Source organism: Dermacentor andersoni, chromosome 1 (assembly GCF_023375885.2).
Source record: "Dermacentor andersoni chromosome 1, qqDerAnde1_hic_scaffold, whole genome shotgun sequence".
In the NCBI taxonomy this organism is placed as follows: Eukaryota; Metazoa; Arthropoda; class Arachnida; order Ixodida; family Ixodidae; genus Dermacentor; species Dermacentor andersoni.
The window spans coordinates 396,415,169-396,427,475 of NC_092814.1; the positions used below are offsets into that span (position 1 = coordinate 396,415,169).

The window sequence follows — 12,307 nt, forward strand, 5'->3', positions numbered from 1 at the left end:
CAGACGACTCAGAGAACCCAATAAAATATGTCGCTTTACAGTAGTCGAAATCAAGCTTCGAAGAACTTGAAAGATACGAAAGCTCTCAGGTAGGCATATCTGAAAGAAATGTTGCACTTACAGCTGCTGCAACAGGCATTTATATGTGCTGCATGCAGGCAGCCGCCCGCGGCTGTGTCTTTGATGAAGATATGAAGATATTAAAGGTTAGCGCTAGTGTTGGTCTACTCTATCCGAACGTTTCTGCTGCACAGGTCATTCATTCGAGCGTTTTAGCACCGTCCTATGGTAAACGCGGCAAATGCTGCAATTGCTACCACACGCAAACTTGGCGTGGCAAACACTTCGCAACGGTAGCAACGGCTACGCGCTTCCTTATTTACCGTACGGCTGTTGCAGCTGCGCTAAAGTTATCCATTAACTGGGTCTCAGGAGGGTGCTCTGCGGTGGCGGCTGTGGGTATCTCCAAATAATGCGCGTATTGCACAGCATATGGGGCATATGGCTTTGGGGGCCAGTATACTGGCAACCAAAGCCATGCAAGCTAGACGTCCACGCATGTACAAGCAAAATATCTTGAACAACAACGAAAAGCCACCACTGGAAGCCGCACTGACCACTTCATAAATGGCTGTTGCGTGCGCGTGCATTACGTTTATTGCACTGATGGGCATGCAAGAAGAGAAAATGAGGACTGCTGACCACGATGCATGAAGAATCAGAATATAGTTTATTTTTGCTAAAGCTTACTTACTATAAATACAAAGAACATAATTAAGGTCTCGTATTCGAGGACTTGCCGTGGCAAGTAAGACGAATGTTGCTACAAGAAAGCTACATCACAGGCATACATTTATCATACACTGTTACAAATGAATGTAAGGGATTGGTAAATCAACATAAAACTTAGATTTGAAAGTAATGAGTAATATGTATGAGGTAAGTACACATGGGCAGCAGAGAAATAAATATGTATAAAAATTACTACAAAAACATTGCTGCAACCCACAAGGACACATAAAAGACTGGTATATCTGTAGCATTTCTTCATCTAGCACACAAGACACACCAGGGTGGGGTGAAAACACAGACACGTGCTAACTTCCAACAGATTGATTTTCAGAAGCGTCCCACACATATATATGGCAATGAACAAGAGCATGGGCATTTACAACTGCGTTTGTAACATTTGACGTGATACAGGCACAACGAATAGGCCAATACAACAATCAAGAAAAAATTGACTTTCCAAACACATGATAGATAGTTCAGTTGTAAATTGCAATAAAGAAACTAAAATTTTGTCGGGTGGTTTTTTGTTGTGCTTCCTGCCAAGTCATTCACTCCTTATGGTTGAGATAATTTTTGTACTAAATCAACCAATGGTGTGCACTCGCACACACGTCCCGAAAAAATTTTCGACCAAGATTCTCAAAAGCCATGGCAGGCTACGCAACCACTATTTCCAGCTAAGTATGAAATAAATGAAATACCAACATATTCCATATTTAGCAGATTCCAGTGAACCACAGTGCAGAAGAGCAAAATCGCAGAACATCGTTAATGGAGTGTGAAGGAAAGAAACAAATGAAGGTGTCACGCGAAATGTCTCTGTCACCATGCCAAGGATTACAGCCTACCTCTCACTAACTCTAGCAGTACAAACCAACAAAGAATATAACACAACATAATTGGAGCATCGAATACGAGACAGGCACAGCTAAAAAAAAAACATTGGCATAAAAGCTACGAAGGATAAAAATGAAGAAATGGTTTTACTTATTATAGTATTTTTACTTCCAAGCACCAAACATATATGTAGCCTTACAATTATTACAATGGTGATTTGTAACATTCCCTCACAATTTCAGCCTTTCTGCCCACCCTTCCCCGTGAAACCCAGTGCTCCTTCTGGCGCAGATGGTCCTTGTGCAACTGCAATTTCTTCATTGCAACTCTAGTTGCCGGTGATGCCAATGCTCATTTGTTTGCTTTCACATCTGAGCACCCTTTTGTCGGTGAACCTCTAACAGCAATTCCATTGCTTGTGGTCCCGTTTTTTTTCAGCGAGCATTCTTAGCTCATGTAAGGAGCCAAACAACTGCGGCAACCCTGTGTCATCATGAATGTAGTGCAGGGAAGGCAGTATGCGCTCGGTTTCAGCCCTTATCTTCGATTTGAAATGGCGCCTGCTCTGTTCACATGTTTTCTGCAAATCACACTCAAGATGTTCAGTGTCTACAATACCTAGCTCTTCAGTGTGTCGTGCATCAGATGTGCAGCCTGTAACAGCATGAGCAGTCATATTCGGCCCTTCCCTGTATTCTGCAGGCAGACGTGAAAAACCCCACCCATCAACAAGCAAAAAACTGCAGCAAAGTGCTTGCATGGCAATTTTGGCCTGTTAAAGTCGAAGCATGTGCAGCTTGGAGTGCTGAAGTTAACTTTATGAAAGCCCCTCCCCTCATTGACAGAACGAATACCGAATGTTCCTTCTTCACTGCCAACTTCCACGTCCTCGGACCTGTAATCAGACGCTCGTGCAAGCCGCTCCATAATTTGTTTTGCTACAACAGGAGGCCTCCCATGGAGGAACTCGGGCACATCATGGTGGTAAAGACGGTATGAAGGTGAAAAACTCAGATTCGCCTGCAAGAATTGCACCTCTTTCTGCGGAAAAAAATTTTCACCCAAGACTTTTAAAAGCCCCTGCAGACTACGGCGACCGCTATTTGCAGCTAAGTATGTCTTGAGCTCCTTGTTTTTTTATTCAGTTCCATTGTTCGTGCCAAAAGGGAGGTAAAACCTATACATCTTTACCCACATTTCCTTTACTGAGAGCCATTTACTGCTTACATAGGCTTGCAACTTCTCATTTTCCTTCCATTGTGGTGACTGCTTCAAAGCTTCAATAGCTTTTGTTAGATCATCCTCATTCTCACTGGATGCTACTTGCTTGAGCATTTTCTTCACAATGTCGACATCTTCTACTTCAGTTCCTTTTTTTGAAATCCACCTGTGCCAAGCCTGTTCTCTGTGAAAATCACACAGGACTGGCCGACTGTTCGGGAAGGCAGCAGAAAGTGCGCTGATTTCCGCCTGGCTGTAGTCCACCATCCAAAACTTAGGACTCAGAGTTGGGTTCCAGGCTTTAAAGGTGTTTAGCGCCTCTTCGATGCAATCAGCTGTTTCAAATTGCACCATGAATGCACCAGCAATAGCATAGGAACTTGCAGTCTTCACTACAATAAGGAATAGTGGTAGGGCATAATCCGTTGTTTTATATGTGGCGTCAAGACATACCACATCATCACTATACTTGAGCATCAGTTCCCTCATGAACTCAGTCTGAATGCAAAGCAGCAGTGTCTGCTCGCATTCCTGTGCAACAGTTTCCAAAGCGTCACAGTAAGGTAACTCATCCAGCGGCTCCTCTTGCCCTTCTGAATGATGTTCCATTGACTTCACATGATAGGGTCGAAAAAGACATCTTGTTCCAGGTGCTTTCTCAATCATTTGTTCAACATACATTGCTACATTTTCTTGATCAATTGAACTAAATCTATCCTTACGGAGTGCCTTCTGGATATGATTTTTTATGTCTGTCTTTGTAGGGTAGAAATCCCTGCATGTGGTCGGGGGGCACTGCTTGTTTGAGAACAGTACATCTCGGACAAAAAACCTCAGACAGCTCTCAACTGTTTTTACAGATGTCACACATTATTGTACAAGCTCACATATTTTTTTTGACACTTCTGAATTTATTGGCTACGCATAGCCTGCACACCGTGCATCAATGTCATGGTTGCAGTGACTTTCCCTGTCGGACATGCAGACATAGAAGCGATGCTGGCGCAGAACAGGTTTACCACTAGCTTCTTCTTGCAGTGCCAACCTCAGCCGGGACATCACCTCCTTCGAAGCTGTCTCGTGCTGCCATTTGGTACATTGTTCTGAGATGTTAATCTAAAGAGAAAAGAAAAGAGCAGATGGTAAACAGAGTAAACAAAATTAAGTGGTTCTGAATTTTGTCTGAAGGAAATAATAACCTCTTTCAGTGATAGAGAATAGAGATAAATTTGACATACGAAAGCAAAGGCATGACAGCTTAAATGCATAGGCATTAGAAGCTCATGTCATTATATTGGTGACATTACAGAACAACATCAATACAATAACACTACAATAATTTTAAATAATGTTGCACAGCTTTATCAGCATTTGCCAGGGGGTCTATACATGGCCAAGCATCCTTTATCCACAAATACTGCAATTCAGTGCTGTAAAGCGCACTTTTTTTAATGCTTCTCAACCGACAGTTTCACCTGTGGCATCAAATGCTAAGATTTTGCATCAAGAATTGCAGTATGAATAAGTTAAAAGATACAAACAAAAGGCAAGAAATAATAATGACAACAAACAAGAAAAATCTTGTACATGTATGCAACAGTCAAATGTATTACAAAATGGAGACTGTCCATGTTTGTCAGGGAGCATTTCAAGATGTTTGTACAACACTCTTGGTTTCTTGGGCCTTGTAACATGCGCTAGCAATTGTACTGTGAAATCAAACTCATGCGCTGACCCAGCATTCCAAAAGAAGTGTAGAGAAGGATATATCTCATCTCAACAAGCATACTTGGATTATGAGGTTATTGCCATGGCATAGAAAGAAATTATTAAAACAAGTAGTTACGTTCACAAGCTGAATAACATTTCATTCAGTGACTGCAAAAACAGTCATAAATAAAGCTGTAAGACTTGTAGGTTGAATAATTGTCCATACCATCTCTAAAAAAATTGATTATTAAAACAAGGGCGGAGGCGGAGGCATGTACTTAAAATTTAAAATTGCTCATACTCATAGGCATTACCCCGTCAGTTCAGCCACTTTCAACCAAAGACACATTCTGCACTCGAAGAGGAGCAAAGAATGTCATTCAGTACTGATTGCACAATCCACATGCATTCACAAAAACATGTCTTTCATAGCGCATATGTCAAACCACAAGTTTCTTTCACAAAATTAGTGACAACTAGTTGTGCTTATTGGATGCCCCCAATTTTAACACCCCAAATTGTCGTAAAATAATTAATTAAAGTCAATGTATGGAGAGAGTAAGAGTTTTTTTATTGGAAAAGAAAAATGAGAATTTAGGCATCATTTGAAATTCGCTGCATGTCAGTTCATTACTTGCTTGGCTGCAAAAATCAACATTTTATTCATGACCGCTAAGCTGATGAAGTGAATGTCTAAGCTGGAATGGTCTAATTTCAAGTCCCTTAATTTAAAAATAAACATGCAGCTAAAAAAGGCTGTTTACGTTATCATCAATGTTGATCTTCCTGGGCTTCCAGCGAGTAAATCAATCCCAAAGGCAAAAAGTTATATATAGGCTATGTGTTTTTGCTTACCCTGAATTCTGGAAACAACTCCACTTGTTTTACATGCATCATTGCAATGCAGCCCTTCTTCGTTCCTTGTAGCTTCACCTTTTTTCGTTGGAAGGTAGATGCTGACCATTCTGCGTCTTTCTCCTATTGAATGAAGTGACATATCGAACATCAGTACGCTATAAATAATGTTACATTTGGATGAGTGCATGCAGTTAGTGCATTCATTATGAGTTCAGTATTGGTTCCTTGCTCATGCTCGTCCTTTATGGAACAATAAGTTCAATGGTCGCTTTAGCTCCTGCCAGTTGTCAATATTATAATTTAGCTTCGGAGCAGCACTTCGCATGTTCCCTTCGGCACAGGCACCAAAGCATTTGGCTCACATTTACATTAGCATTATAGATCAACCCTCCCTCCCGAACTCCTCCCCTCTTCACCCCCCCCCCCCTGAATTCCGTGGATTTTACAAATTTTATAGTGTATAGTGATAGAAATGCTAATAGGGCTGGGTGCTTAAACACTTTAATCTGATTAATACCTAACGTTTGAATAACTAACAATCTTTTAACTATCGCTTTACTGATTTACAAGCATATAGTACCTAAAATGGAAGAAAACTGCATTTGAACGAGACAGGTCATTTTTAATGATGTCCACTTTCACATTATTTGATGCTCCCTGTGCTACTGATTTATGGATTTGCCTGACCTCTGCTGTGTTAATATTGCAGCATGCCATTGGTAACAAATAAACCCTGCAACCAACAAGCTGGTGCCAAAGTGTCTTACAAAACACTGGGGAGTTCATGCTCACTCCTGCTTTTTAAGCACTTCATAAGGCACCAAAAGAATGACGTGTGGGATTTTGCAATATCTTCACCAATTTTCTTCAGGTTAATGTCAACTGTATGAACGTGCCACCCAGTTACCTTCATATTTCTCCGTGCTACTAATAGCAGGCTTACAAATTTCGCTTATTATATTTTTCCGTGAATTCTGCCATGACACACAGCACTGGAAGTCCTGCTACTAGAGTACGGTTAACTTCAGTCTAACCTCCCACAAGTGCGTGTCACATTTTTAGATGGTATTTTTGACTAATATCAAGGTTAAGACCTCCATCGTCATTACGGGCATAATAAATTGACCAACAGGGGAATGGGTAAATTTCCACACTTTAAATATTAACTAATTAAAGAAATATGAAAGAATCCTGAATAAATAGTAAACTTTAACGATGTTGACATGCATAGACTTCAATGGATGCACTGTCCGCTTCTGTTTCTTCAGAAGCATCGCCATTGCTCAGTTTTAACGGTATTTTATCATTACAGAAACCATATATATACTCACTTGGAATACTTGTCTATAAATCTGTTAACGTTAAGCTCCTGTTCTCTATAATTAATTACGACCAGTTTCCTCACTCCACATCCACCCGATTCACTTCTACCAACAGCTATTCATTACCATAACCTAGAAGTAATCATGGTAAATTTACCAGAAATTTTTTCCGCCACACAACTCAGGAACTCATTAACTTGTTGTATTAAGATACAATGCCATTTATACACATTTAAATCGACCCTCCGTGAATTTTTTCACTTATTATGTTCATTTCATCATCACCATTTTATTATCAATTATTTTGTGTTATTAAAATACCTTACAGTGTTAGCTACAGTATCTCATTTTGAACAGTGCCTTGTGTGGCATATAGGTGCCTTGGATTTACTTATTCTACTCATCTCTAGCGGAAGGTTCCTTGTGAAGTCTGTTGACTAGGGAACCTCCCTCAGTATGCATGTATTATTTCCCATTTAAAACCTAAAAAAAATTATAACATTTCACTGCAGTGATGCGGACGGCATATATGCTATCGTGAACGCGCATAAGCAGAATTTCGTGCGACGTACCGATGCTTGCACGCTTCAGTGCGTAAGATGTAGGAGCGCGTTCTACCCATATCGGCTCCGCGTGGTATCCGTGCAATTGCCACATACCTGTCGAGCACTTCTTGAATCTTGCACCTTGTGAAGGTCTCGCCCAAAGAGGCAGCCCCTGTCCACGGCTTGGACAACCTTAAAAGGCATGTCTTCATTCACGACCACATGTCCGCGCTGAGTGCTGAACATCAGCCTGCCTGATATAAAATAAATGTTTATATCATCGTACCGTCGATCCTGACGCGGTACGTACTATACGTACTACACGCTTGCGATGAACATACCTTTTGGCTTCACGGAGTGCTCAGTTTGGAAGCACACATTGACAGCGGGGAGGTCCCTCAGAAGTTCTTCGTATACTTCTTTGGAGTCTGCATAACCGGCCCAGGTGTTTCCACACTTTTTCAAGTCCCGCAGGTGCCTCTTTAAAACTTCTTCAGGTGCTATCGGCACGGCAGGCTCCATCGTGACCCCCGCCACAGAAAAAGTGGCGCGAAAATCTGCTCACGGCCACAGGCACACGGGCACGCCTGGTGGTGTAGTCGTATATTATAGTTTGTGATTCTCCAGTGCGCTCATTCGATTCTCGTCTGCTGCACGCGCCGGCGCAAGCGGTGGTACCGTTGCTAGGCGACGGCTGGGCATGCGCAGTGTAGAGCCACGTGACACGTACTGCGGAGAACCTCTCCCGCAGTAGCCGGCGCCGACGTTTTGAGACTACCGCCATCTTGTGCCGGAGGCAGGGACGATTTTGTGGCCGTCACTCCTGCTTGTCGGGAGATGGCGCTGTCGACGTCGGTCCACTCCCCGCGCACCTCGGGTGATATGCGAGCCTCCGAGCAAGGTGGGGCGCTCGATGGCTGCTTGCGAGGGCCGGCCACTTCGTCCTCCTCACTCTCAGCTTCCCGGGCGCGTTTCCGCTAGCTCGAGGCAGTGTTGCCAGGTCTGGCTATATATAGCCAAATTGGGCTACAGAAAAAAAATTTTGGCGTCGACTTGGGTGAGTTGGCTACGTGGCTATATTTGGGCTACTGAAAATCTGGGACTTGGCTTTGTTTGGGCTATGAGTGGCACTTTAATCCACACTCCAGAGGTGACTCTCACAGAGTAGAAACAAAACTTGAAGGCTATGTTTTAGCTGGCTGAGCCAGCAGCACGGCTGTGTGTGTGTGCTCGAAATGCCCCCCCCCCCCCCACCACTCCCCCTCAGTGCATCATTCTTTGAGCCGATGATTTTATCCTTGACGAACTTAAATTTACACCGCGCTTCACCGTGCTAACATTTACTCCAGCAATGTTGTCTCATCTTCTTCTTATCCCGACACCCAATCACCAGGCATCGGGATGAGCCTGGGAGTGGAGGGTGTTTCACAGTGCACTGTACTAACATGGCTATGCTGAGAAACAGAGAGCAATATGGTTGTGCCATCGTGGCGCCGACATGAAAGAAGGGAAGCCTGGGTAAATGACACGCTCCAGTGTGTCCAAGGCGAAGGTGTCTGGTTGAAGTATCGCGCTGGGGCACAGTTTTCGACACAGTCCACGTTTCCCATGGTAAGCTTTTTATTGCCATTTTCCTTTGCGTGTGAAATGAACTTTAATGCGACAGGTGTTAAGGGCGCCGTGTCGCAGAAAATCCGGCGTCAACGCCGTTGCCAAGCGAAAAAATGATCCCGAACCACGTAGGCCCTTCGGCTGGCACATGTGCATTACTGAAGTAATTGATTTTCTCAAAGTAAAACGCGTCAGAAAATTCGTAAAATACGACTTACACTCACTCTATAGACATGGTAGTGTCGAATTGTAATTTGATTATGCGAGAAAACATATGTTTGTTACGCGGAACCTCGAACACAAACCCCTTTTCCAGCTGCTGTTCGACATCTTAGAAGGGGGGCGATGTTTTGGGCTAGTTGGATTTCCATAAGACTGAGTGGTGCAGCGGGAAGCAGGACAGGGGACACAGGAAAAAAAAAACAAGGACAAGCGGTTACTGTCAAGTAGGAGCGGCGCGCCCCGCTCGGTTCCATGCAACACCATCCAGATGGCACGCGCCTCCGCCGCAGCGGCGGCGCCTGCCATGCGAGTGGAATGAAAAAAAAAGAACCAGAAAGCTCGCCTTCATGCATATTGTTCGCCTCCAGCGTTTGTAGGTAAACATTATGGTTGCATACGCTGCAGTTGCCGGGAAGCGTGAGAAACAGTCAGGGATCTTTGAATGCTATCACATTCCACTCTTAAATGTGAATATTAAAGAGCTGAGAGCCAAGTTTCATGGTACCTATTTTTAATGCAATGGAAAGTTTGCTAGTCAGAGTGTGTAATCATGAAGTGGTAACGCGGAAAACGCCGTGGAACATTTTTTTATCAGAATTTTTCGATCTGCAGTGAGGATGTAGTCTTTCACTGGCAGCTTGTTGGCAGCGGTGGTAGGTCAGCGCGATAGTGATTATACGCCGGCATTAGTGGGAGGCAGACGACAAGTGCGGCCGTAAGTGTGACAAAGTAGTTTGTCTAACAATTCGACGTTCCTGCGATTCATGTTTTCCGAAGTGTTAAGTACTTTTGCGGTAATAGCTACGTGTTTCCATTGTTTCCTGCCCAACTGCTTTGGTATTTAAACAGTCAAAGCGAAACCAATCGGATTGAAAACGAAACGACGATTTTACGTGTGATACGCAGTTCAGCGTGTGGCCGTAGCCATGCGTGCGCTTTTGATTTCCGAAGCATAGAATAAAGCGCAAGTGTCTAATACTATAGCAACTGTAATTTGAAGCAATAATTGTGTTGTACTAAATAACAGCCGACTTACTTACAGTAATCGCATAGACTACATTCGAAGTACCAAGATTTCATTGCCAGGCCTCTCCACTTACTGGCCTTTCAGATATTCTTTGCCAATTTAAAAATTATAATCCCTACTTCAATACCGAACAGCGTGCCTGTTTCTATCGCCATAAATCATGATCAGTTCATTTCCATCAACGTCCCACAACACTTTCTGACCAGTTGTCCTCCAAGCGTCCTCCAAGTTTTTTGTTCGTGCTTCCATTCGACATTCATTTCGATCGGTTCTCCCTCAGCAGCGATTCGCTGGAACTTGAGTTTCCGGGGCCAACAAAAAAAAAAAAAATGTTCTGTGTGCAAGCATCATGTAGCTGTTGTGGAAGGATCGACATTTGGGCGAGTTGGTACTGGCTGAACATTTTGAAAGGGCAGCGCAACAGAAGGCAGAAACACACAAGACAGCGCTGATCTCACAACTAACTTCATTCGAAGGCATTCACAAACTTATGTATACAACCTATGGCCACGTACGTGCTCTCCCATCGATGGTGTCATTATCAGTGCGCAAGCAAAAAAACGCGAAACCCTGTAATCTAATGCTACGCTATGAGACGGCTTAAACATTCAAATTCACTGCCATGCAAATTTAACGATGGCATGCTTACACAACGCGACCCTTTTTTCCTTATGTAGTAGGCCTCAATAATCTCCCTCGTGGTCTGATTTGTATGCGCGGATTTCTAGGCCCAGGCTGCCTCCACTCATTTTGGGAAAGGCTGTACTGTTAAGCATACTTCCCTGTTTGTCCGCTGTAGAAAGGGAGTTGTTTCCGAGCTTCCGTTTTCCTGCGCTCACATCTATATCGGCCAAACAGGTTGTTGCCTGAACGTTAGAGTGTCTGAGCATAGGCGCTCGCTAACGGGTAATGCCTACTCACATGTCGCGCGGCATTGCTGAGCAAACACCACACTACTTTCCGCGCATAGAAATCAGACCACGAGGGAGATTATGGAGGCCTACTATATCAGGAAAAAAGGGTCGCGTTGTGGAAGCACGCCATCGTTAAATTTGCATGACAGTGAATTTGAATTTTTAAGCCGCCTCATAGTGTAGCATTAGAGTACAGGGTTTCGCGTGTTTCGCCTGCGCACTGTTAATGACGCCATCGATGGGAGAGCACGTGGCTATGGGTTGTGTACATAAGTTTGCGCATGCCTTCGAATGAAGTTGTGAGATCAGCGCTGTCCGGTGTGTTCCTGCCTTCTGTCTTCGTCATACTGCGCGGCCCCTTCAAGATGTTTAGCTGTTGTAGATGTCAAGGTTCGACCGTCACGGCATCACGGACATTTTGTTTAGTACGGGTTGTACAAAAAGCGATTACCGTAGTCGAATGTGAGAATGTATATACAGATAAAACTGAAAATAACAATGGCTATATTTGGCTACAAATTTGTTTTGCTCTTTTTTTGTGTTTGGCTACATTTGGGCTACAGTTTCTCTAGTTTTCGGCTACGCCACGTTGTCCGACCTGGCAACACTGGCTCGAGGAGTGCATTTCTTCTGAAGAGGGAAGGAAGGCGGCAGTCCTCTGATCAAGGGTGGTATCCTGCGCCAGGGAGTTGGGGCTGGCCTGGGGGGACTCCACAACTGCTGCCGGTGCCCCAGTGCTGCCGAGCACAGCCATAGGCAGAGCAGGAGCCGCTGGTTGCGTAGTGGTGGCTTGCTTGCGCAGCAATTCGTCGACCATGTGCGCCGCACGGTTCGCGAGCTCTTCTCTTGCGCGGAAATCTTGAAGAGTCGACGGCTCGAATGTCACAGGCGACGTGCTGGAGTGTCGACGGTGACCCGCGCGCGGCGGGCGTCCTTCGGACGGGCGGAAACTCATGATGCTCGAAAAAAAAAAAGAAACAGGAAAAAAAAAGAAAAGAAAGGAGAAACGCAGGGCGAGATAGCAGCACGTCACGAGAAACGCATTCCACCTCGGAACACAAACTTTCGACACGCGCAGCGCGCGCACAACACAATACAGGTGCGTGGAGCAGGTGTCGTGTTGGTGTCTCGTCACTCGAAGTGTGACAGGGGAAGCGTGGACGTCGGGCAAGGGGAATGATCCTACGGCACGCACGATGCAGCGCGGTAGACGCAGAAGCACGCGCAAAGCATGCGTGGCAGCACGCG

At 44.4% G+C, this 12,307-nt stretch overlaps 1 protein-coding gene across 1 annotated transcript; it reads right to left on the bottom strand.

The window, feature by feature from the left end:
- Positions 1 to 711: 711 nt before the first annotated feature.
- LOC129381802 (uncharacterized) lies at positions 712 to 7,875 on the bottom strand. The gene is made up of 4 exons (XM_055064969.2): positions 7,627 to 7,875; positions 7,400 to 7,539; positions 5,416 to 5,538; positions 712 to 3,966 (listed from the first exon to the last, which is right to left on the bottom strand). The coding sequence occupies exons 1-4, from the start codon at positions 7,805 to 7,807 to the stop codon at positions 3,769 to 3,771; spliced, it is 642 nt and encodes a 213-aa protein (XP_054920944.2). The 5' UTR covers positions 7,808 to 7,875; the 3' UTR covers positions 712 to 3,768.
- Between the last annotated feature and the right edge of the window lie 4,432 nt (positions 7,876 to 12,307).

Excerpts from the sequence above, each read along its gene's own strand:
- LOC129381802 (XM_055064969.2), bottom strand. The coding sequence starts at position 7,807 with ATGGAGCCTGCCGTGCCGATAGCACCTGAAGAAGTTTTAAAGAGGCAC. Across the intron at positions 5,539-7,399 it reads ATTCAAGAAGTGCTCGACAG|GAGAAAGACGCAGAATGGTC; the intron begins GTATGTGGCAAT and ends TTCATTCAATAG. Across the intron at positions 3,967-5,415 it reads AGTTGTTTCCAGAATTCAGG|ATTAACATCTCAGAACAATG; the intron begins GTAAGCAAAAAC and ends TTTTCTCTTTAG.